This window comes from Lycorma delicatula, chromosome 4, assembly GCF_047948215.1.
Source record: "Lycorma delicatula isolate Av1 chromosome 4, ASM4794821v1, whole genome shotgun sequence".
Taxonomy (NCBI): Eukaryota; Metazoa; Arthropoda; class Insecta; order Hemiptera; family Fulgoridae; genus Lycorma; species Lycorma delicatula.
The window spans coordinates 68,118,534-68,142,780 of record NC_134458.1 but is presented as its reverse complement, the minus strand read 5'-3'; the positions used below and the strand labels follow the sequence as shown (position 1 = coordinate 68,142,780).

The window sequence follows — 24,247 nt, the reverse complement described above, 5'->3', positions numbered from 1 at the left end:
GCACATTTGAATAAATAATAAAATTTTTATTCTGACTGGAACATAAGAGATACATTACTTAGATCATGTCAGTATAAAATAAATTATAAGATAAAAAAAAAACATCTTTTTAAAGTTCATATTAATTAATTATTTAAATATAAACAAATGAAATAATATTAAGACATATGATATCTCTTCATCTATGAAAGTGAATGAAAGTGCAAGAGTGCCAAATGACTAGCCAAACAGGCTAAGTTATGAATTGTGATTTGGCAATGTTATGCCTAGTTGAGTGGTAGTGGTGACTAATTGTGACTGCAGTTGATGCCTGCAACAAAGTTAGATTCTCTCCTATCAAAAGTTAGCGTTAAACTCCAAAAAAAGATAGTGCCCATTTAATTTAGAATATTGTTTTTTTTTTATGAACATTTTTTTCCATATTTTACACCACATTTATTTACAAGTTGAGCTTCAGCAAAAGACACATCATAGTCAAATGCAAGTGGTTAGTTAGGTTTATGACTTACTGAATAGGTATTGTATATCTGATCTTTCGTATCAATAAACATTTTAAAATAATAGGAAAGGTAATTAAAAAAGCTGATAATGTTTGTCTTTAGTGTTTTACCAGTTGTAAGCTCAATATCAATACTGAAAAGTTATTGTGAACATAAAGATGTATTTGATTTTTTGGGGTATTCATGAAAGTCACTAAGGATAAATTCTCTGGAACATACCAGCTTACTTATTACTTTCACTGATGCAGATACTGTTGTTTCTTGATAAATTAATGGTAGTAAACTTTGTTATCATCTCATCAGTAACAAACAAGCTCAAAGTATCTATAGTATTTCTAACATTTCTTACTGCTTATTTTACTCAAAATTACTTTGTTTACCTTTTTGCACATGTAAATTTTGAATATTTCTAATCTTATTTCATCTTCCTTCTTTAATGTTCATTTTTCACATCACATAATTTTTTACTCATACCACAGGACAGAAGGAATTAATTTTTTCTACCTACTGAAATTCTGCTTAGGATTACTCTATAAAATTTTATACAGCTATATAAAGTAAAATTTTTAGTATAGTTATGTGCTCATTTTTATGTTTTTTTAATGGCTAACATTTCTTAAAGAACTTTGAAAAGTAAATTATAGTGTTTATACAAAGAAAATTTACGCCGTAACAAATTTAAATCGTAACATAATAAAATTTCCAAGTAGTACGTGCTTGCAAAAACAGTTTTTGAAAGGTGACGTGTGATGCTTTTGTATTTCTAATCGTGATTTTATGCTGTCTTCCGTAATCTAACTCTATGGAATAATTTTGAAACACGCAGTTGTTTATCGATTGATTTCATTTAAATGAATGAACAAATTTTCATTTTTTCATACTGTGTTTTTTTTTTAATAATGAGTTAAATGTAGGTAATAAGTAATTGAACTTTTTATTCATTTCATTGTCATTTATACGTTGAAATTTTGTTTGTTAACATTTTCGTGTTGGCTACATTGATACTTTTCACTGATGTGGTTCTTCTGCTTGTATCTATTAGGTATGTTATTATGAAATGTGTATTGTTGTGAGTTGTTCCTCTTGGTTATTTTTGAGGAAAGTGTTATTTATGGTGAGTATGTTTTATTACACTTTAAAAGAATATAAATTGTGTTGTGGTTATTGTCTAAAATTAAAACATTATTTTCGACTTGTCAGCAAATTGGTTTTGTAAATTTTTATTTTTATAGATTTTTCAGGTTAAAAAACTTTTCTACTGTTTTTTCACATCTGTAGGTAATTATGGTGTACTAGTTAAATTGTGTATGTATTATATTGCTTTAGTAGTATATTATATGCTTTAATATTGATAGAATTGCTATAGTTAGAAAGGCCATTTTCTGCATACATTCTTTGAAATTTGATTTTGTTTAGGGTATTATATCTGTTATCTATTTTTATAGATTTATTAAGAGTTTTATTAACTTTTCAGTTTTGTTAGTTATACAATGTATAAAAACTGTAGAAGCAAGTTTTTTATTGTGATTGCAGTGTCAGGTTATTTTGAGTATGAAGTCATATGAATTGGCTGTGTTACCAGCCCTAGCTGTAGGCTTTTTCCTTTTGAAGTGTAATGAATAAACATCTGTAGTGTAACAAATTGAATAGTAAATAGCTCATTAACTTAGCTATAGTTAACTAATTGTGCATGTGTTTTATTATTTAATGGCCAAATCTATGTATGCATAATTTATTGAACTAATTTGCAGTCGTAGAAATATTGAAATTGTGAGGAAACACATACAGCATGCATTTGTGCATGATTATTGATATTTTCCAGTGATACTGTTTGGCCCATACATTGCTGGAAAAACTATAACTACCCATCTAAAGACATATTTACATAATATTTCTCATGGCTTTCTATTTTTGAAAACAGATTTTGACCAATTTTTTTTTATAACTGTCATTTTGATGCTGTTCTGTTGAAGAAGAAAACTTTCTTAATTTTTTTTCATTATCCATTATCCATCTTTGCATGTGTAGTGATAATTTTATTTTTTAGAAACATCTTTTCTGCTTACAATAACAACCTCTTTTCCCAAAATCTTAATTTAAGTAAAAGATTTTATTTATTAGTTTTTCATTTAATTGATTTTTGATTTGTTATGTATTTGGATTGTACAAAATATAGCTGCTTACTACTGGGGGAAAAGAAATATATTATTTAATTCTGTTTTATGGAAATGGAAACTGGGCAAAATGTTTTTGAGTTAAAGATGCGTAAATTAGAGATGTTATAAAATTTAAATCCTGTTAGTCTGATATTGTATGTTCAGATAACAGATAACAAATTCAGCAAGATGACAAATTTTAATCTCTCTGTTCACAGACTTGACTTCAAATTATTATTTTTTTCTATATTTGCAACTTTATTGGGAATTAGGCTACCATAAGTGATTAGGGGGAAAAAGCTGTTCAGGCCTGTAGATTCTCAGTCTGCTCTGGAGGTGGGCCACTGCTGCAGATCAATTGGGTTAACACTGGCCAGTTTCCTATCTTGCATCTTAGCTACTGAACAGTAAAGTTTTAAGTCTTAGCTTAAACTCAGCTTAAATTGTCTTAGTTAAGTATTTTTGCAAGTGTAAAGTTAGGCTTTTGTATGTAGATGCACCCCCTCTAATTTGTTAATATTTTTTTATTAAGTTTTATTATAACTGCAATAGTATCCTAAGAATGCAGGCAGCTGTCACTTTTTTTCAGTTAACTGTTGTGTTCATTGTAATTTGTTTATTTCTTTATCACTGTCAATGCTGCATTCAGTTAAATAATTCCTGCACTTGTGATTGTTGTTGTAATCGTATTTTAGATGTTGAATTTAACGTTGTTGATGCTAAATTAGCATCCTGTGTATTAATATCTAATAAGTCTTTTTCTTTTAAATATATTCAATCTGTTTATTGTATTAATAAGATAATTTAAAAGTAATTATTATGTTAAAACACTTTTTGAGTGCAATTACGTCATCTGTGAATTTGTCCAAAAAATGCTGGGCATCATTCAAACAAATAGTTCAGTTTGTCTGAAAACATTGTGTTATGTTAAAACTATATTCTTCGCTTACTTTATTATGGTTAATAATTCTTTTTTGTCAAAAATTAAAATATTTTTTATGTGACTCCTGTCTCATTAAGAATTTAATTAAATGTAGTTTTTGTTAATAAATGTGACTCCTTACTTGGGCAAATAAATTTTTGAAAATTTGTAGGTATTTTTTTTGGACAGAATCATATACTTCTTAACAATGCACTAATGTAGCCAGCTTAACATGTAAAATATAGTGGAACATCATTTTTACTTATGTAATGGTTAACATTCATCTGTGTAATTTTAGTCTTTATACGAGGGTAAGTCAATTATTATCTCCAGTGTAGTTATAAATTTTATTGTAATACAAGTAGGAAACTTAGATGTACATAATTTTTCAGCATTTTCCCCCTTGGATTTCAACGCACTTGGTCCATCATTGCACAAGCTTCCTGATGCCTTCATAAAAGAAGGTTTTCAGTTAAGCTGCGAGCCAGGAATGCACCGCTTCTTTCACTGTTTCGTCCGAAGTAAATCGACAGCCCCTTAATGCCTCTGAGTGGACCAAACAAGTGGTAGTCAGAAGGGGCAAGATCAGGACGATACGGAAGATGAACCAGTACTTCAAAGCTTAGTTTCTGGAGTGTTTCAGCAGTGTGGCCAACAGTATGTGGACGGGCATTTTCGTGCAACAACACACCTTTCGACAGCAGTCCTCAGCGTTTGCTTCAAATTGCAGGCTTCAGCTTGGCAGTAAGCATCTCACTGTAATGCGCACTGTTTATTGTCGTGCCCCTTTCCTCATAATGTTCCAGTACTGGGCCTTGTGAGTCTCAAAGAACCGTAAGCATCAGTTTTCCTGCAGACGGTTGGGTCTTGAACTTTTTTTTTCAGGGCAAATTTGGACGTTTCCATTCCATACTTGGCCGCTTACTCTCCGGCTCGTAATGATGGATCCATGTTTAGTTATCGGTGATGATTCTGTTCAAGAAGATGTCCCGTTTGTTACCATAGCGATCCAAATATTTTTGGCAGATGTCCAAAGGCGTTTGTTTATGTAACTGTGCAAGATGTTTTGGGACCCATCTTGCACAGACTTTGTGAAACCCAAGTCTGTTGTGGATGATTTTGTTGGCAAAACCGTGAATAATTTGCAGACGATGTGCTACTTCATCAATAGTTACTCATCTGTCTGAGAAAACCATGTTATGTGCACGCTCAGTGTTTTCCTCATTTGGGGCGGTAAATGGTTGTCTGGCTCCTTCGTAATGCATAACACTTGTGCGACCATTTTTGATTTTTCAATCCATTCGTAGATGCTTCGTTGCAGCAACACACTGTTCCCGTACTGTACCGAAAGTCTTCCATGAATTTTGTCCCCTGATACACCTTCCGACTACAAAAAACAGATCACTGAATGTTGCTCTTTTTTGGTACAAACAATAGTACTTTATAGTACTAATGGCTGCTATTGGTAGCCATCGCATACAAGCAGTTAGGGGTTAGCACCTTAGCATTTATAAAATTTCATTAATATCATCTAATACTCTAAATATGTTTATATCATATAGATCTAGTAGGATCCTTTACAAGACTAAACTATCATAATATACCCTGATGTGTAGACCATTCTTATTCATTACCATTCATTGTGTACTTTGAATACCTGGCAGGCTTTATAGGGTTGAAGCCACTTTTACCTCATTTCATAGCCATCACTATACAAAGACATGATGTGTGTAGTATCCTGCTTGGCTGTCATTCATTGTGGTCATGTCAGCTGGGAAGTCTTTCATTAGTCTAGTAATAGTTATGAGTTAGAACTAGACCTACTTATCTTGTTTGAAGATCTTTGTTAGAGAGATGTTACTTACTCTGCTTAGCAGTTTTAAAATTACTTCACCCAAAAAAGATATTTTTTAAGAAAAAAAAATCACTTATAAAATTTCAAGTATTATTAACTGTTATTGCCACCTATCTTTAACAAAACTCCTTATTTTTCTCAACGTTTACTGACGAAGTTATTTTATTTGCCCACTGCTTTTATTCATCACGCTCAGTGTTTTGTTATGAAATCAGGTCAGTACTCAGTACAGCCGCTGTGGTCTGCGATGTATAATTTTTATTGTGTAGCATATATTTGCTGAGTAGTTAGATTTTTTTTATGAATTTCAGTGGAAGTATTGTCAAATTTATAAAAAATTGTTTCAAATTTTTTTTTTACATACAAAACAATATAATATTTATCATTTTTACTTCTTAATTTCATTTGTTAAATAATTCTTAACTTATACATGTCATTCATTACAGTGATAGTGAGTCGTGCACCAATTCAGAAGTCCCCCAGGACTTCTGGTAAAACTTAATTTTAGTAGTACTCATAGCATAGGGGTCCCATCCTTTTTTTATATGGTAGGTTCATTAGTATAGGATGTACCGTTTATTTGAACCAAACTACAGATGGTGGTCAGGAGAAATGAGAAGCTGAAAGTATTAAAATTTTACTTGTTTAGCGAAGTCTTGAAAACCTTCTGTGTAAAAAAATAAGTCATTTAACTTCTGTACTACAGTGATACATATCATTGCATATGTGATATAATGGTACATTGATAGGTGCATTTCTTAGTTGCGGTATATTGTATATTTCTTTTTGTTGAGCTTTTCATATTATTTAATTTTATTGGCCCATATTTTATTAATACTATTAAGAAGTGTAATGTAAACAGCTGGGTTAATGTAATAATTTTTATTCATTATTTAGATGTTTATGTGTACAATTAATTAAACATTTTTTATTAAAATTTAATTATTTAAAATTAAATAATTTTTATTTAATTCCATTTTTTATTAAAAAATACCTGATATCCACGCTATGTTTGCCGTTATCAACTAGTCTTATAAAATTGATTATATATAAATAAGGAAATTTTGTAATTGTCATCAAAGGTGAACATACCATCATCAAAAGGTGAACCTGAACATACCAAACATTGTGCAGCTACTAATTAAAAAACGTTTATAACTTGCATTCATTTCTTTAAAACAGTCTGTTTTAAAGTAATGTAAATTTAATTTGTTTACATGTTGCCATTATTTAAGACTACTATACATAAAGATTAATTGCCTGTATCAGTTCAAATATTGGTGCTTTTAAAAAATCTAAGTGTTCTGAAATAATTGCATTTAGTAATATGAAAAATATTTTTCCCCCTAATATGATAAAAAATGTGACCAAAAAAAATTTTTTTTTCTGTTAATACCACGTCTAAAATTCTTGAAACTGGTAGATGCTTTGAGGTGTAATATCAGTGTTTCGAATCGGATGTCATTTCATTGTTTTGAGTACAAACTGTTAAACTGTATGTAATATTGCTATAAACTTGAATATTAAATGTGTTAAAATTCAAGGGATTATTGAGATGCTTAATTTTTAAATAAAATTTTAACGATAATTTTGATTTTTAACTTCTTATTTTGACGTTACACTTTGTTGAAATTTTGAAAAAAATATGTAAAAGAATCTCCTGTTGTCGTTTGACATTATTTAAATTGCAAGTTTGTGGAGTCATTGATTTTTAAATAAATTTAACTGTGTATGACTTAAAATTTGTTATATCCTATAATTAATTATTTATATACTTTTGTCAAAAAATAGCTGCAAGGTACTAATTTAAGTACTTTCTAATTAGTAAGGAAATAAAAATAACTGAAGGAAAATTACACAATTTGGGACCCTAAATATTGCTGTTACATCATTTGAAAAGTAGTATCTGGGAGAGTACACCAATTTACTGATGGTTGATTTGGATCAAGAACTGAATCGATTTGATTCAGCACTTAATCCTATTGTTTGACCTAACTGACCGATCATTGACAAATAAAACATAAAAATATAATGCTCAACGATTCATCTCTACCATATTTTTTATAGAAAAAAAAGCTTTTTCTCACAGGAGATCAGAGGAATATCAGATTATAATTTCTTCTACTCAAAATGGTTTATATTTTCATATTTTTATTGATAAACCAACCCTATGAGATGTATCTGAGACAAACAAACTGAACTGTAGGCATTTAACCCATCTAGTTTCACGTTTAAGTGTTTGTTAAACAATAAAATAGCTAACATAATTGAAAGCCCTCAACAGCTGTAACTGAGAATTACAGCTGCTCTGTATGAGCCTTTCAAAGCCTCCGTAATTATTCAAAGATTATTATATCAGTAGATCTTAATTTCTAAAATTATACAGATCTTTATTAAAAAAGGAATTATTCTCAAAATAATTCAATAACTCGGTCATGGCAACCTAACCCACCGGGTTGGTCTATTGGTGAACGCGTCTTCCCAAATCAGCTGATTTGGAAGTCGAGAGTTCCAGCGTTCAAGTCCTAGTAAAGCCAGTTATTTTTACGCGGACGAATACTAGATCGTGGGTATCGGTGTTCTTTGGTGGTTGGGTTTCAATTAAACACACATCTCAGAAATGGTCGAACTGAGAATGTAGAAGACTACACTTCATTCACACTCATGCATATCATTCTCATTCATCCTCTGAAGTATTATCTGAAAAAAAGAAAGTCATGGCAACCTGTATTTGTTTCGATTAGGATGATTTGATCTTTAGTGCTGCTTTATGTATATCAGAACTCCCAAAACTATAAAATTGCTTAGGTTTCGGCGAGAGCTTGCCGTCAATTGAAAACATCGAAAATCAAAATTCAACAATTTATTTATATTTCTCTAAAAAGACTGTCCGAATCCAAAAAGTACAGATATGTATGGAACACGAGATAATAATTGTTATATATTTTTCCTACTTCATTTTCTCAACACAAAAGTATACACCGTTAAATATTTTCTTCCTGCTCTATTAATATTGTAACTAAATGATAGAAATTTTGTAATATAAAACAATTACGAAATCGTCGAGAAATAATTGGAGATAAACAATGTTTTTATGTACTTGTAAATATTCTTAATAACACAAATCATATAATAAAAAATTCATCAAATTTTCTCAAATATTTTGATTGAAAATGCAAAAAATCTTGCTGGTTCGTTTTCATTCTTTAAACAACTTCATAAATCCTAATAATTCATGCATAAGTGAGTGTTCTACTTCTTGACTGGCTTTTGAAAGACGATAATTCACAATGCAAATCGTATGAGTGATCATTCTCTGGTTCTAAATTCATGACAGTATCAAATGATTCAATCATTGAAAATAATTAATTAACAGAAAAAATATTAACGGTTTGTAGTTTTCTTTGTTTCAAAAATTAATTCAATTCTAGAAAAGAATGTTGTATAATTTCAAAATAACAAAATAAAACGTAAATTTCGTTCACAAAATTGAAATATGTTTTAATAATTTTTTTATTCAATAAGTTATTTTTTTCGAAGTTAATTAATACCGTAATACTTTATTAATACTGGTAGTTTAGAGTGAAGATGACATTAGAAATGATTTCGTCACTTTGAATTTTCAAAATATCGAGGAAACATCTTATTAAAGATAAAATTACATATGATTAATATTGTGTGACTTTTTAACCGTTAGGAACATATGATAAATATATCAATAGAAACCTACGAAAGATAATTAGTTAACACAATGTGTGTAACATTCACTTTAAATTGTTACAACAACCTGTACTGCCCCTAAAATGTTGATCTTTCATCAACACTTGATCTATTCATTAAGTGATCTTCTTATTGAAATCAGAAATTGATTATTCTCTATAAAAATTTTTTCGCCGTAACGGACAAAGTTGAACTTATTGTTGAGATCGTAATGCATTTGCGTAGAACAATAAATAATAATGTTAAGCGTAAAATATTGAAGTTTCGTCCAAATTCGTTCGTAAAAGTATGAAATCGGGCCGGCAAAAGTTTTCTGCATTTTCAGTCAACAACATATTTGAGAAAATTTGACGATATTTTTAATTATATGATTTGTATTATTAAGTATAAAAAGTATATAAAAAAATTGTTTATCCTCAATTATTTCTCGATGATTTCGAATTTGTTTTATATTAAAAAAGTTCTGTTATTTAGTTACCATATTAGTAGAGCAGGAAGACAATATTTAACGATGCATATTTTTGTGTTTGAGAAAATGAAGTAGGAAAAATAATAAGTAGGCGAGATGTTAATTGTTTATATATAACAATTATTATCAATTAACATCTCGCCTTTCATACATATCTGTAATGTCTTCTTGAGGAACTATAAATTAATAAATTGTTAAATTTTGATTTTCGATGTTTTCGATTGACGGCAAACTCTCGCAGAAACCTTAACAATTTTATTGTTTTGGGAGTTTTGATACCATCTGTTTTTTGTTTTCTGTTCATTCGTTAAATTCTTTGAAATTTTAGACCATATATCAAGTCTGTTCAATAACTACGTCATCTATTAATAATAATATTCTTCTTATTTTTATGGATATACAACTTCAAAATTCTCATCAAATAAAGCACTCGATCTTCATGAAATAAAATAACTTTTTTACTGCAGTAAAAATGAAATTAATACTAATCTTGTTCATATCAGTCAATTTTTCTAGTCGATCGATTTTCTATTAGTATTTGAGCTTTTATTTTCATTGATTTGAGCAGTTGCAATATTGATGTGAAAACGGTTCAGCATTATTAAAAAAAAAAAAAATGTTTTAATAGTGTTGACACAAAATTATCAAAAAATACAGGTTTTAAAACTGTAAAAAAGTTGAATATTAATTCTAAATAAATATAAAGCAATGAATAAATAATATATATGTTTGTGAATATATATATTTTTTTTTTTTTTTGTCTTCAGTCATTTGACTGGTTTGATGCAGCTCTCCAAGATTCCCTATCTAGTGCTAGTCGTTTCATTTCAGTATACCCTCTACATCCTACATCCCTAACAATTTGTTTTACATATTCCAAACGTGGCCTGCCTACACAATTTTTCCCTTCTACCTGTCCTTCCAAAATTAAAGCGACTATTCCAGGATGCCTTAGTATGTGGCCTATAAGTCTGTCTCTTCTTTTAACTATATTTTTCCAAATGCTTCTTTCTTCACCTATTTGCCGCAATACCTCTTCATTTGTCACTTTATCCACCCATCTGATTTTTAACATTCTCCTATATCACCACATTTCAAAAGCTTCTAACCTTTTCTTCTCAGATACTCCGATTGTCCAAGTTTCACTTCCATATAAAGCGACACTCCAAATCCACTTTCAAAAATCTTTTCCTGACATTTAAATTAATTTTTGATGTAAACAACTTATATTTCTTACTGAAGGCTCGTTTAGCTTGTGCTATTCGGGATTTTATATCGCTCATGCTTCGTCCATCTTTAGTAATTCTACTTCCCAAATAACAAAATTCTTCTACCTCCATAATCTTTTCTCCTCCTATTTTCACATTCAGTGGTCCATCTTTGTTATTTCTACTACATTTCATTACTTTTGTTTTGTTCTTGTTTATTTTCATGCGATAGTTCTTGCGTAGGACTTCATCTATGCCGTTCATTGTTTCTTCTAAATCCTTTTTATTCTCGGCTAGAATTACTATATCATCAGCAAATCGTAGCATCTTTATCTTTTCACCTTGTACTGTTACTCCGAATCTAAATTGTTCTTTAACATCATTAACTGCTAGTTCCATGTAAAGATTAAAAAGTAACGGAGATAGAGAACATCCTTGTCGGACTCCCTTTCTTATTATGGCTTCTTTCTTATGTTCTTCAATTGCTACTGTTGCTGTTTGGTTCCTGTACATGTTAGCAATTGTTCTTCTATCTCTGTATTTGAACCCTAATTTTTTTAAAATGCTGAACATTTTATTCCAGTCTACGTTATCGAATGCCTTTTCTAGGTCTATAAACGCCAAGTATGTTGGTTTGTTTTTCTTTAATCTTCCTTCTACTATTAATCTGAGGCCTAAAATTGCTTGTATTATAAAATTACCTTTCGTATTATATATAGGTGTACCATCTTTGTTTAACACATTATTAGATTTTAATTTATGTACCCCAAAATTTTCCTTAACTTTCCTGTATGCTCCGTCTATTTTACCAATATTCATTTCTCTTTCCACTTCTGAACACTTTTCTTTAATCCACTCTTCTTTCGCCAGTTTGCACTTCCTGTTTATAGCATTTCTTAATTGCCGATAGTTCCTTTTACTTTCTTCATCATTAGCATTCTTATATTTTCTATGTTCATCCATCAGCTGCAATATATCGTCTGAAACCCAAGGTTTTCTACCAGTTCTCTTTATTCCGCCTAAGTTTGCTTCTGCTGATTTAAGAATTTCCTTTTTAACATTCTCCCATTCTTCTTCTACATTTTCTATCTTATCTTTTTTACTCAGACCTCTTGCGATGTCCTCCTCAAAAATCTTCTTTACCTCCTCTTCCTCAAGCTTCTCTAAATTCCACCGATTCATCTGACACCTTTTCTTCAGGTTTTTAAACCCCAATCTATATTTCATTATCACCAAATTATGGTCGCTATCAATGTCTGCTCCAGGGTAAGTTTTGCAGTCCACGAGTTGATTTCTAAATCTTTGCTTAACCATGATATAATCTATCTGATACCTTGCAGTATCGCCTGGCTTTTTCCAAGTGTATATTCTTCTATTATGATTTTTAAATTGGGTGTTGGCAATTACTAAATTATACTTCGTGCAAAACTCTATAAGTCGGTCCCCTCTTTCATTCCTTTTGCCCAGCCCGTATTCACCCACTATATTTCCTTCCTTGCCTTTTCCAATGCTTGCATTCCAATCTCCAACTATTATTAAATTTTCATCTCCTTTTACGTGTTTAATTGCTTCATCAATCTCTTCGTATACACATTCTACCTCATCATCATCATGGGCGCTTGTAGGCATATAGACGTTAACAATCGTTGTCGGTTTAGGTTTTGAATTTATCCTTATTACAATGACTCTATCGCTATGCGTCTTGAAATACTCCACTCTCCTCCCTATTTTCTTGTTCATCACGAAACCTACTCCTGCCTGCCCATTATTTGACGCTGAGTTAATTACTCTAAAGTCACCCGACCAAAAGTCGCCTTCCTCTTCCCACCGAACCTCACTAATTCCTACTATATCCACGTTTACCCTATCCATTTCCCTTTTTAAATTCTCTAGCCTACCAACCTTTTTTAAGCTTCTAACATTCCATGCTCCGACTCGTAGAATGTTATTTTTTACTTTTCTGGTGACCCCTTCCTTAGTAGTCCCCACCCGGAGATCCGAACGGGGGACTATTTTACCTCCGGAATATTTTACCAAGGAAGGCGCCTCCATTATTGCTTTTGAAAATGCAGAGCCACATTTTCTTGGAAAAAAAAACAGCTGTAGTTTTCCATTGCTTTCAGCTGCGCAGTACTCAGAGGACTGAGTAATGTTGATATGGCCGTTTAAGTCATTGTGACTTACGCCCCTAACAACTACTGAAAGAGCTGCTGCCCTCTTTCAGGAATCATTCCTTAGTCTGGCTCTCAACAGATACCTCTCCGATATGGTTGCACCTTCGGTCCAGCTACTCTGTATCCCTGAGCACTCAAGCCCCCTCACCAACGGCAAGGTCTCATGATTCATAGAGGAGGTATATATATATACATATATATGTGTGTGTGTGTGTGTGTGTACCTATACATGTGTATGTATAGGTAATAAAAAAATTATATATAATAAAATGTATATATATACATATAAATATTCATTTTATGTACAATCTTTCGAAATATCAGGACCCCAGCGCCACCAAATAGTTCTAATTGTAGAGTAAAAATTTTACCAATTTATTTCTGTTTTATTTATTCCTTTTTTAATGAAACTAGTATAATCTCTTGTAAACTAATACTTTTATTTATTTTTTAATGAAGTGTTGGAGCTTAAAAAATTGTTTCATCTTCTGTACTTTTATTTACATAAGAGTATTTACTATTAAAACAAGCTGTAGTATATTTTCTTTTAAATTTTATTATTTCGAGTATACATTATCAAGTTTTTGTACGCTACTTAGTAATATCGATACTGCTATCTAGCTGCACGATTCGTAAACGGGTTAGGAGAAAAAAATCGCGGTTGGAAGAACAAAAATTTCACATTTTCAAATTAAAAAACATGAAATTACAAAGATCGTCACATATTTATTAAAAAAAAAAAAAAAACTATATGTATAAAGAACATATATTTCTGCGATGATATGTAGCTTTATTTAATCAAAATTTTTATTTTTTTAAATATTTTAAACAATTTTGAAATGTCAATTTGCGAGTTTGTCAGAGTAAATAAGTCTTTAGGTGTGGACAAACTCTCGCCAGCATCATTCTACCGAACGACTTGATAAGTAAATAGTTTCTAATACATTATATTTAATATAAGTATAATGAAGTTAAATTAATGTACTGCATGCATTATGTCATTAAAAATTGCACTCGTAATATGCACCGTTACGATTTGATATTAATATTATACATTTAATTTTTGTTTTTGGCATATATATTTATGTTTACTTTATATTCCTATTATATTATAAAAATAATGAAGTCTAATGAGTAGATTTTTCCTTATATAGATAGTTTTACTTTCAAACAATGAATATGCCAAACAGTTATTTAAATACAGTACTGGTTTGAAACATTCAAGAAGTAATTGCTTTTATAATCTTACTTTGGCCTATCCAAAGTGAGATTGTAGATTATTGTTATTTTTTTTTAACCCAGGGTAGAAATAACTTTTTTATGATCATTTAATAATCAAAATTTGCATCTAGTTTTGGATTTTTATTGTTTGTATATGGTTCTACGGGTTTCTCTTTGCTAGTTTTATTTTATTTTGACTATTGTTTTAAGAGTTGCTTGTACTATTTCATGATTTAGAATGACATTGTTAAACCGATAAAAGTAACTTAAGCCGATACGAGTGATTTTGTGTGTCTGCATGCTTGTGCCCACATTTATGTTATATAATTTTACTTAGTAACTTACCATTGCTAATTTTGTTGGCATTTCTTTTTTATTACAGGGAAAATGAGACTGCTGACAAGTTTTTTTATTTTCTTTGTTGTTGCTTGTATCGATCCAAGCTTAGCAGTTAAAGAATATTATAAGGTCTTAGGTGTGAATGAAGATGCAACTGGTGATGAAATAAAGAAAGCATATAAGAAATTAGCTCTTAAATATCATCCTGACAAAAATCAAAATGACAAGGAAGCTCAAGAAAAGTTTGTACAAATTAATAAAGGTATGTTAATTTTTTATTTAAGCTTAAAAGGCACATAAAAATGAATGTAAAAGAATTTATAGTCTTTTGTATCTGACCTACACAAGAGATTAGTCCCAAAAGAATTAGCAGTGGAAATAATATGTAAAGCAAAAACTCCCTGTACAGAAACTGAAGTCACTTTTGAATCATTTTCTACATGAAAAATCTATTGATGAAACAGGAAAAAATTTCATCAATTCCTTTCCGAAATGATCAAGATGTGAATTTCCCCTGAGTCAGTAGATCTGAAATAGTACCTGTATGTATAGTGCCTTTTTCTTTTCTGAATTTTACATTGCTTTATGAAAGTGCAGCATATTACTTTCATTTCATGCTTTTGCTGTTATTGGGGGATGGAGAGGCATTTAGCAGCAGTTTTCTATCCTTGTCTATGATCAGATTTTTTTTTTTTGATTTTGTAATGGGAATTAATTAATGAGTGAGATAGTTGGGACTATATAGTTTTTTTATAGATTGGTAAGAGAAAAGGTTTGCTTCGCTTAGCTTTGTGATTTTTTTTGTATTTCTGACTTCTTCTCCCCCATCTTTATTGTTGGCAGTAGGGGTTTCAATTAACTCAGTATTTTATATATATATATATATATATATATATATATATATCAATAGCAGAGCCTCTAACTATAGCTACTCTGTTAATACACTTGCAATCTCCTATTTTACAAATTGGCTAGTGGTTTTTTTTTTGGCAGAGTTAACATTAGTTTAGTTTTAAAATACACACGATTACTCTTTTAGAAAAAGAATTAATTGAAAAAATAATGATTAGGATAAAAACATGTTTATATGAATTTGCTTACGTTGTAGTCTCAGTCTTTCTAGGAACAGTGATAATTCATAAAGATTTACTAATATAGGCTTGATTAATTTCAGAGTAAGAAAATAATTGAAATATTTCAAAAATGTAAAAAAAAATCACTTGTTTTTTCTTATTTTAACTAGAATAACATTTTGTTAGATTAGTGTACACATTTAAATATTTAAACAAAAATTATAAAAATAATACATCATATGGGTTATTTTTGTTATTAATCGAGAATATAGTAAGTATAATCTATTGTAAGTGATAATTTTATGTTCATGATACAAAACCAGTAATTAAAATAAAGTATGTTAATAAAAAAAAGGGAAAAAATATAGCTATACAAAATAAAACAGACTATTTGAGTTAGGAATTACCCTTTTTTTTTCGTGTAGAATGAAATTGGATATTAGGAAGAGAGTAAAAAGTTTTAATTTATTAAAAAAACTGAAAGGAAGAGAAATTAAACTGAGTAAAATTTTATAAAATGAGAATCATTTCTTATTAATAGAATTGATTTACATGTATAATTTATGGCTTGTGTCTTCAGGATAGTGAAGATAAAAAATTTAAGTAGTACTCTCAGAAGTTATGAAATCTGAAAAACTGTGATTATAAAAATAAATCCTAATAATAGAACCTCAACTGCAGCTGGGATTAAAATCTGAAAATTTTTAGAGGCAAATAAAATCTAAAAATTCTATGAGGTCTTAATAAAATGACTGTTAATGAATTTCCATTAAATGACTTCCTGTTAAATGATTTTCTTTGTCTATTCACTTTTTCAGCATTATTTCTTTTAAATTTGGTTGCTGAAAAATTCAAAATTTTTAGAGTATAATATATACATATATACTAACACTACTTAAAAAAATTGTTGATGTACTCTAAATTTGTTGAATAACTCTACAGATATTAAAACGTTTTGTTTAATTTTATATTTAGGTAGAGTAAGTTTCTACGCAGTCAATTTCATTATATCTTGACTGTACATAACATGACATTTTTTAAAGATTTATACTATTTTGTTGCTCATTATTAGTTGCTGTCTTGTTTTAATGATACCTACATTCAGTCATCAGTATAAAAAAAGTTCTAATCTGTTATAAATGCAACTGCCATTAGAAAATGTAGCTATTGCAGTATCAAAATACAAGTATTAAACCAAAATTATTCCTTATTTTGAGAAAAAAAAACCAGATATAGTACAGTAGGAAGTTCTAAAGAGGATGTGGAAGAGACAAAAAATAAAATTCAATCTTAACAAAACTAAAGTTGTGAAATGTTTACCACAGATATAGTTAATGAACAAAATTATATATACTTTTTTCTGTATACCACTGAACATTCTCATTTTCAACACATTTTCACACAAACTTAAACATAGTACAAACATAAACATAAATATATATATATATATATATATATATATATATATATATATATATATATATATATATATAGTATATATGAGTAACAGAAAAGATCTTTTGTTATAAAGCTGAATTTTTTTTTAATTTATAAAAAAATCAGCTAAGTTATTGTGTTTATAAAAATGAAATTAAAACGTGAATTTACTCAGCTAACATACACACAATTAAAAATACATTGGGAAGATACTAATGTTTGCTGTAGATTTATGCTATTTATTATGCAAATTTCCGGTTAAACTAAAAACATATGTCAAAACATGTACAGCAAGTAACATGACTACACTTTTCAATAGTTAATAAAGCTGAAATATATAATAAAGTGCTGATGGTTTATTCAAGCTAAATTTACATTGTAAAAACATTTGAAATAAAAGATGAATAATTCATAATTAAAATAAACATTAGGGATGAATTATTACTGTGAATTGATAATCATAATGATTTAAAATATGTCATACGTAATAAGACAAATGTCACATTATTACACCACATGTTTTAACATTGTACCTATAAGTTTTAACTGCAAACACACATATAAGAAATATGCATGTTGATTATAATCAGATTAAAAATTAAAAAATGAAAAAAAGATATATTAACTAAACATAAGTTTTCTAAATATAACAGAAATAATCTAATAATCTAACATGAGTATCACAAATTTATAACCAATTTCTAGGTCTAATTCCTTGTAGTGAGCTGGTGTTAGTAGTCATTTCACTCATAAACAGTTCTTTGAAAAAAAAAGCAACTTAGTGTCCAAATTAGTAAAAAGTTATTTTAAAAATATTTTCTTAATTTAATTTTTGTAAATCCTTTCTTACTTATAAATTTCATAATAAGTAGTTACAAATAAAAAAAATTATTGCTTAAAAGATAATGATTTCTATTTCAAAATTTACAAAAACTAGAGCTCAATGCTTATATATTACATGGATTGTCATCTAGCACTTCACTTTCTTTACGTTCTCAGTATATATTGCTGTTATCTTAGCTATGAAATGAAATTATTCTTGTTTCTTACTGACATAATTTAAAATATGATATTTTAATTTCTGGCAACTAGGAATGTATGACCATACCTCCAGTCATATACGTATATAGTCTGTTGGATCCCATAATCTGATGGATATAAGTAACCTAAAATAAAAAAAAAATAAGTTACAAAAAGTAGCCTATGATGATAGGATCATAATGAAATCCCAATTTTGATCCCCCCTCTTAATTATAAGCAAATTCTTCATTATGTTCATTTGAGTAAACTCTCACAAAAATTTTCACATTTTGAGATTCCTTTAAAAAAACTCCTGGCCAATATTGTTTGTGTGGTCCAAAAAATGAGTAGTTTTTTATCACATTCACAACACATTGGTCTTTCTTCGCCGGAAAGACAGTTGTCTCATCACCATTTTTGTTCCGGACAAGTCAGTTTTGCAATGCTCCTCCATTTATATGAAATAATTTTGATTGCAATTAATTTAGCATTTAATCTTTTCTATTTATTGATCCAACTGTTTACTGATAATGTTGGTTAGATGATTTTTAATATATGCCACTTGAATGGGGATTATATCCTTATTCTCACTGTTTATTGACACTGTGGTAGCTTTATCTCTTCTTTTATTTCTTGAGATACCAGCATGCCTTGGGAACTGTAGAAATACACATCACTGTCTCATTTGGTGTAAAACATAAAAAAAGTGGACAGGATGTTTGCAACAACAGCATCTTCAATGCTTTTGTTCAGAACAGCAGTTAATGTGCATCAGGAGTCAGAACAAATTAGTACTATTTCTTCACATAAATGTTTAGTACAGCGAAGAATTTGCTGTTATCGTAATATTAGAATTTCTTCTATAATATAATGGCATGATGTCGCTTCAAATATTAGACTAGTCGCTGTGCTTGTACGGAAAGTGCCTGTGGCATAAATTATTCCATTATTGTGTATGACTTCCAACCATCCTAGAAGCGATTTCCTAGTGGGTGAATAAGCAGTTCACCAGTAATCAAGCGTTGATTGAACCAATGCTTTATATAACAGTAATTTTATTTGAGCTCCAGTTGATATTTGATAAACACATAATGGGGGCTTTCTTGCATCTATTACTCAAATCCTGTATGTGAAATCCTCAGGTAAGGGATTTGTCTAATAATTGGCCTAAAAAGCGTAGTTGTCTTTGTACTGAATTAAATGGCCATCAGTAGCCAAAACAGGACTAGGATGTGTGTTTCTCTTCCTACAGAAGTGTACACAGTATGTTTTCTGTGGTGCAAAATTTAATTCCATTACTCTTTGCAACTTCATTGAGGGTGTTTAAAGCTTTTTGCAATTTAAACTTCACCATATTTCTATTGTTATTGGCATATACAATTGCCAGATCATTAGTATAAATCCTTTTGCTGATTTCCCCTGAAGCGGCGATTATCAGTTTATAACAGCAATCTTCAACAAGGTTGTTCAAGACAGCAGTAAACCTTGTGGAATGTGAATGTGATGATTAGTATGGTCCTTTCCATATTGAATTGATCAAATTGGGTAGGTGGGACATTGATCAATTCAGAAGGTGATTGCTGTTCTTCCATCTCAGTATGGGTGGGTGGAGTAGAAATCTTGAAAGGATATCACCCACTTGTTTAAAAGGAGGAGGAGGAGGAGAGTATGTTTAGACCCCTTGAGAACATCTTCAGAACTCTTTATCTTCCTTTGTAGTATTGGTAATTATTACTACCCTCCAAAGTTTCTCCAGGTTTATTGAATGCTTATTTGGAAGACCTCCAGAATTATAACGACTTATTTAGCAGTAGTATTTTTGTTATCATAGATTTTGGTGTTAGTTGTGTAAGCTGGAATGTCATTTGTGTAGCTGTAGAAATATATTTCTAGAGCTATATTATATACAAGACAAAATTTTAAATTTAAATTTTTAGATCATTGAATTTTGAGCAAATAAGCATAATATAAATAAGCATAAGATAATAACTATTTGGACTAGGTTATTATGAATCTGTCAGAGGATGTTATTGATGATCAATGTATACATTTATTAACTAAAGAAAAAACCATCCCTTGTTTACATTGACTATTTGTCAATGCTTGACACTTCACTAAGCATGAGAATAAAAGAGAGTAGAAGCTTTCTTCTATTTAGCTGGTGATTTCATTGGTGTTTACAATCAGTTGGATGAAAATTTTAACCTTAAAAGCTTCAGTATCTTCATGATTCAGTGAATAATTTAACTGAGGAGCTTAAGAAATGCATGTTGAACAATATCCCTTTGAAAAACCTCCTTTTGCAGACATATGTATCATAGTTTTCAACTTGTTTAATTAAGACTCTTCAAAAGAAGAAAAGAGCTCGTGTGAAATATCTTGTCTGGAGATTTGTTATAGAATTTTTATTAGATTATGAAAAATAGTCAAGCATTTAATGATCAGTAATAAAAAGCATTATCTTTTGAAAGTTGAGAGTGATATTATAGTTGGGCTATCTAAATTTTAGAAATACATAAAGGAATATCAAGCACCTTGTGAACACCATAGCATTGATGACAGTTGATGATGCACTTACTTGGAATCCTGCTGAAACTTGCCATAAATTTGGGGTGTATTTCCAGTTTTTTCATCAAGTACTAGCTAATGATTTAAATGGATGTTGTGTATTGAATTATATTGAGCCAAAATTACCTAAAATTACAACAGAAGTTGTCAAACTAGCAAATTAAAGAAATATTTAGTGCTAGTCTAAAGTTTGGAATTTTTCCTTTAAATTGGAAAAGAACCAGAGTTTGTCTGATTTCCAAAGAAGCATAGTGATGCAATTGTAAAACTTTCGATCAGTTTCTGTTCCCAAAGTACTTTCCAAAGTAATGTAGATTGTTGTTTGTAAAATCTTTTTTTTCATATATTGAACTTCTCGTAGCTGAAGAGGTACTTGTTTTATAAGTCTGTCAATTTACGATAACTAATTTTTCCACTTTTCTTAAGATTATGGGTCCGATTGTGGAAAAGCAGCATTTCTAGCAGAATTTCAGTTGTGATGTATTTCTAGATTTTGAAAAGGCTTTTGATAAGGTACTACATCATATGTTACTTGGAAAAAAATGGAGAACATTGGATTTCCATTGAAATTGGTCCACTGGACAGAATCTTACCTTGCTAATCAAAGTTTTTGTATGAGCTATGGAGGTGCAACAGAATTTAAATTAGCTTCTGGTGTTCCACTGGATTCAAATATTGAACTGCTTTTTATATTAATGACATTGTCAAGTCTGTTAGCTGTCCATTATTAATGTTTTTGATGATGTAAAAATCTATCAGTCGATATCTGGTAAAGTGAATCATATGATATGGCAGAAAGCTTTAACAAAAATGAAAAATTGAATTAAAACTTTAAAAATGAGGCTTGGATTTGGTTTGTTAGAAGTGGCCTTACTTAAATTTGGATAAATGAAGATTATGATGTTGACAAGGAAAACTAACTGGTCATGTTTTTGATACATTATGTCCAATATTCCAATTACAAGAATTTATGAGGTTAAATACCTGCTAGTGCTTTTAGATCTCAAATGTTTGTTTGTGCAGCACTAAAATCATATTCTCAATAGTTAGAAAAAACTTTTAAGTTTAACAAGATGGCTGTGTAGATATTTTAGAAATATAGACGGATCCTTTTGTATAAGGCATTAGTATGTCTGCAGATTTTGAATACTGTACGACATTCTGAAATCATGAAAAATTATTTACATCTGATGTAGTAGAAACTGCCTAGAAATATTTTTTGTGGCTGTTGAGATGGATTCCGTGATTTGTTTGACAGCGGATCATGTTACTCAATGTACACAGCTAGCCATCAAATCACTTGTGGATTGATGAACTTTCATGGATTGGAAATTTATAAAAGATTACCAACATGGAAGTTTACTGTCTAATCAGGAGATTGAGTTAAGGATTCTTATGAGAAATGTAAGAGTTTTCTGACAATTTTATATAAGAAGACCTTCCGAATGTTCTTCTATCACAAAGTGCCTGAGTTTAGCAAATAGATATGCTGATTCAATCAGTCTTTTTGAGAGAAAAGTCAACAGAGTAATTTGTCAAGTAATAAGCAATAAAGAAGAACCGGGTTGTCTGTATGATCCAAGTCGTTCAGTCATTTTAAACTACAACACTGTTTTGTTTTTTCTTCTGTCAATAATTCTGCTGGATAGTTTCAACTTTTATGTTATTTATGTATTTAGATCGACACAGTGGCATACGAGTGGTTTTTGCTGTTCTGTCAGTTATCCCCATTTGACATTCTTCTTCTCGGCCCCTTACTGTTGGTCCCTATGGAGGTTGTAGTTGTCTGTAAGAAGTGTGAGAAGGCAAAAAAAAAAATTTCTGTCACTATAAGTGACAGTGACACTGTCGGTGTCAACTTTTCTTTTTTCAGTATACAGCTGTCAACCCACCGGGTTGGTCTAGTGGTTAACGCGTCTTCCCAAATCAGCTGATTTGGAAGTCGAGAGTTACAGCGTTCAACTCCTAGTAAAGCCAGTTATTTTTCCACGGATTTGAATACTAGATCGTGGATACCGGTGTTCTTTGGTGGTTGGGTTTCAATTAACCACACATCTCAGGAATGGTCGAACTGAGAATGTACAAGACTACACTTCATTTACACTCATATATATCATCCTCATTCATCCTCTGAAGAATTATCTAAACGTTAGTTACCGGAGGCTAATCAGGAAAAAGAAAGAAAGTATACAGCTGTCACAGAGTTTGATAGATGGTAGTTATGAGCAAATGAAAAACTACTGTTAGGACAATACTGTTTTTTTTTTTTTTTTTTTTTTTTTTTATTAATTTATGCCAGTTTGGTACTAATTTATGCCATTGTTTGAAAAATAATATAAATATCAGTTAGAAGACTGATATTTTAAAGAGTTTACTTTTGTCATATTGATTGGAAATTGGGCTGATGCAACAAAACCTATTCTTATATAATTCCTTTAAAAACATCATTAAAAGATAAAAAAAAAAAAAAAAATCACTGTTCTTTTCTAACTGACTATTTAGACTGACATATTATTAAAGGAACATCTGTTTGTGGTTATTTAAGTTTACTCATTGCTTCAGAGGATGTCTCCAGTTTTGTATTAAGTGTAATAAGATTGTAAAACAATTATTTTATAGAAGTTTTTAATAAAACTAAACATAATAAACGATTATTATAAATTATAAAAGATACTTATTTATTATTATAGCTATAAAAGATTTGTTAATCAGTTTAAAAATAAAGATTCTAAAGAATTAATAGGTTTTGTTACATTTTCTCAAATTTGAGGAGATGCAAAAAGACCAAGTGGTTTGAATTATCTGTTTTTGAGAAAACTGGATGTATTATAAATTGTGAAATGATAAGGGAATATCCAGTGTGGTGGTGGAGGTCAAAGGTTATGGTTGAGAACACAACCTGCATTCCTTACTATTTATAAAACAGGATTTTGTTGCTGGAATTATACAATTAGAAAAAAAATTAAAGTAAACAAAAAAAATAAATAAAAATAACTTTTGTTGTTGGCAGTCACAAAGTGTAAACTTACTTTAAGAGCACTCAGGATAGGAGGTTAAATGGTTTATGTAATTAAAAAAAAATAATTTTTATTCTTATTCTAAAGTACTGGCCAAAAACGCATGTTTATAATATTTTATTGTGTATTTGTCAATTAATATTGTGTATTACATCGTTGTTTTTATTTTATATTTTATATTCTTTTCCTTGGTGAATACTGTTTGGGATTGTTTGATGATCAAAATAGTCATTTAGTTGTAGATTTTAAGTTAAAAATGTTATAAATGGTTTTAGAACATAATTTATTTCAATAACCTTTTAGCTTAGATCTTTATTATATCTAATCTCTAAAGTTTTTGCGTACCAAAATTACATCTGTTGCGTAATTTCACTGATCTGTGATAACTAATTTATTGATGTGATTTAGCAGTTGGGATTTTTTTTCTACTTAATTTTTAATTTTCATTATGCTACTCCTGGAGAGGTTCCAGTTGTTGCTAAACCAAGTTTTTTTTTAAGAGACGCGATTTGCTATCTTACCCAGGAATTACATTTCTAATTTATTTATTCACTGTGGTGTTTTATTA

At 29.8% G+C, this 24,247-nt stretch overlaps 1 protein-coding gene across 2 annotated transcripts in view; it reads left to right on the top strand.

Moving 5' to 3' along the window:
• The first annotated feature begins 1,474 nt into the window (after window positions 1–1,474).
• Window positions 1,475–24,247, top strand: part of LOC142323502 (uncharacterized) — a 37,875-nt gene continuing 15,102 nt past the window's right edge. The window contains exons 1-2 of one of the 2 annotated variants that reach the window (XM_075363240.1): window positions 1,475–1,614; window positions 14,608–14,826. In XM_075363240.1, the coding sequence (XP_075219355.1) occupies window positions 14,613–14,826 (214 nt within the window). In that variant the 5' untranslated portion in view covers window positions 1,475–1,614; window positions 14,608–14,612. The remainder of the gene's footprint in view (window positions 1,615–14,607; window positions 14,827–24,247) is intronic. The other variant, XM_075363239.1, reaches the window with a different exon arrangement.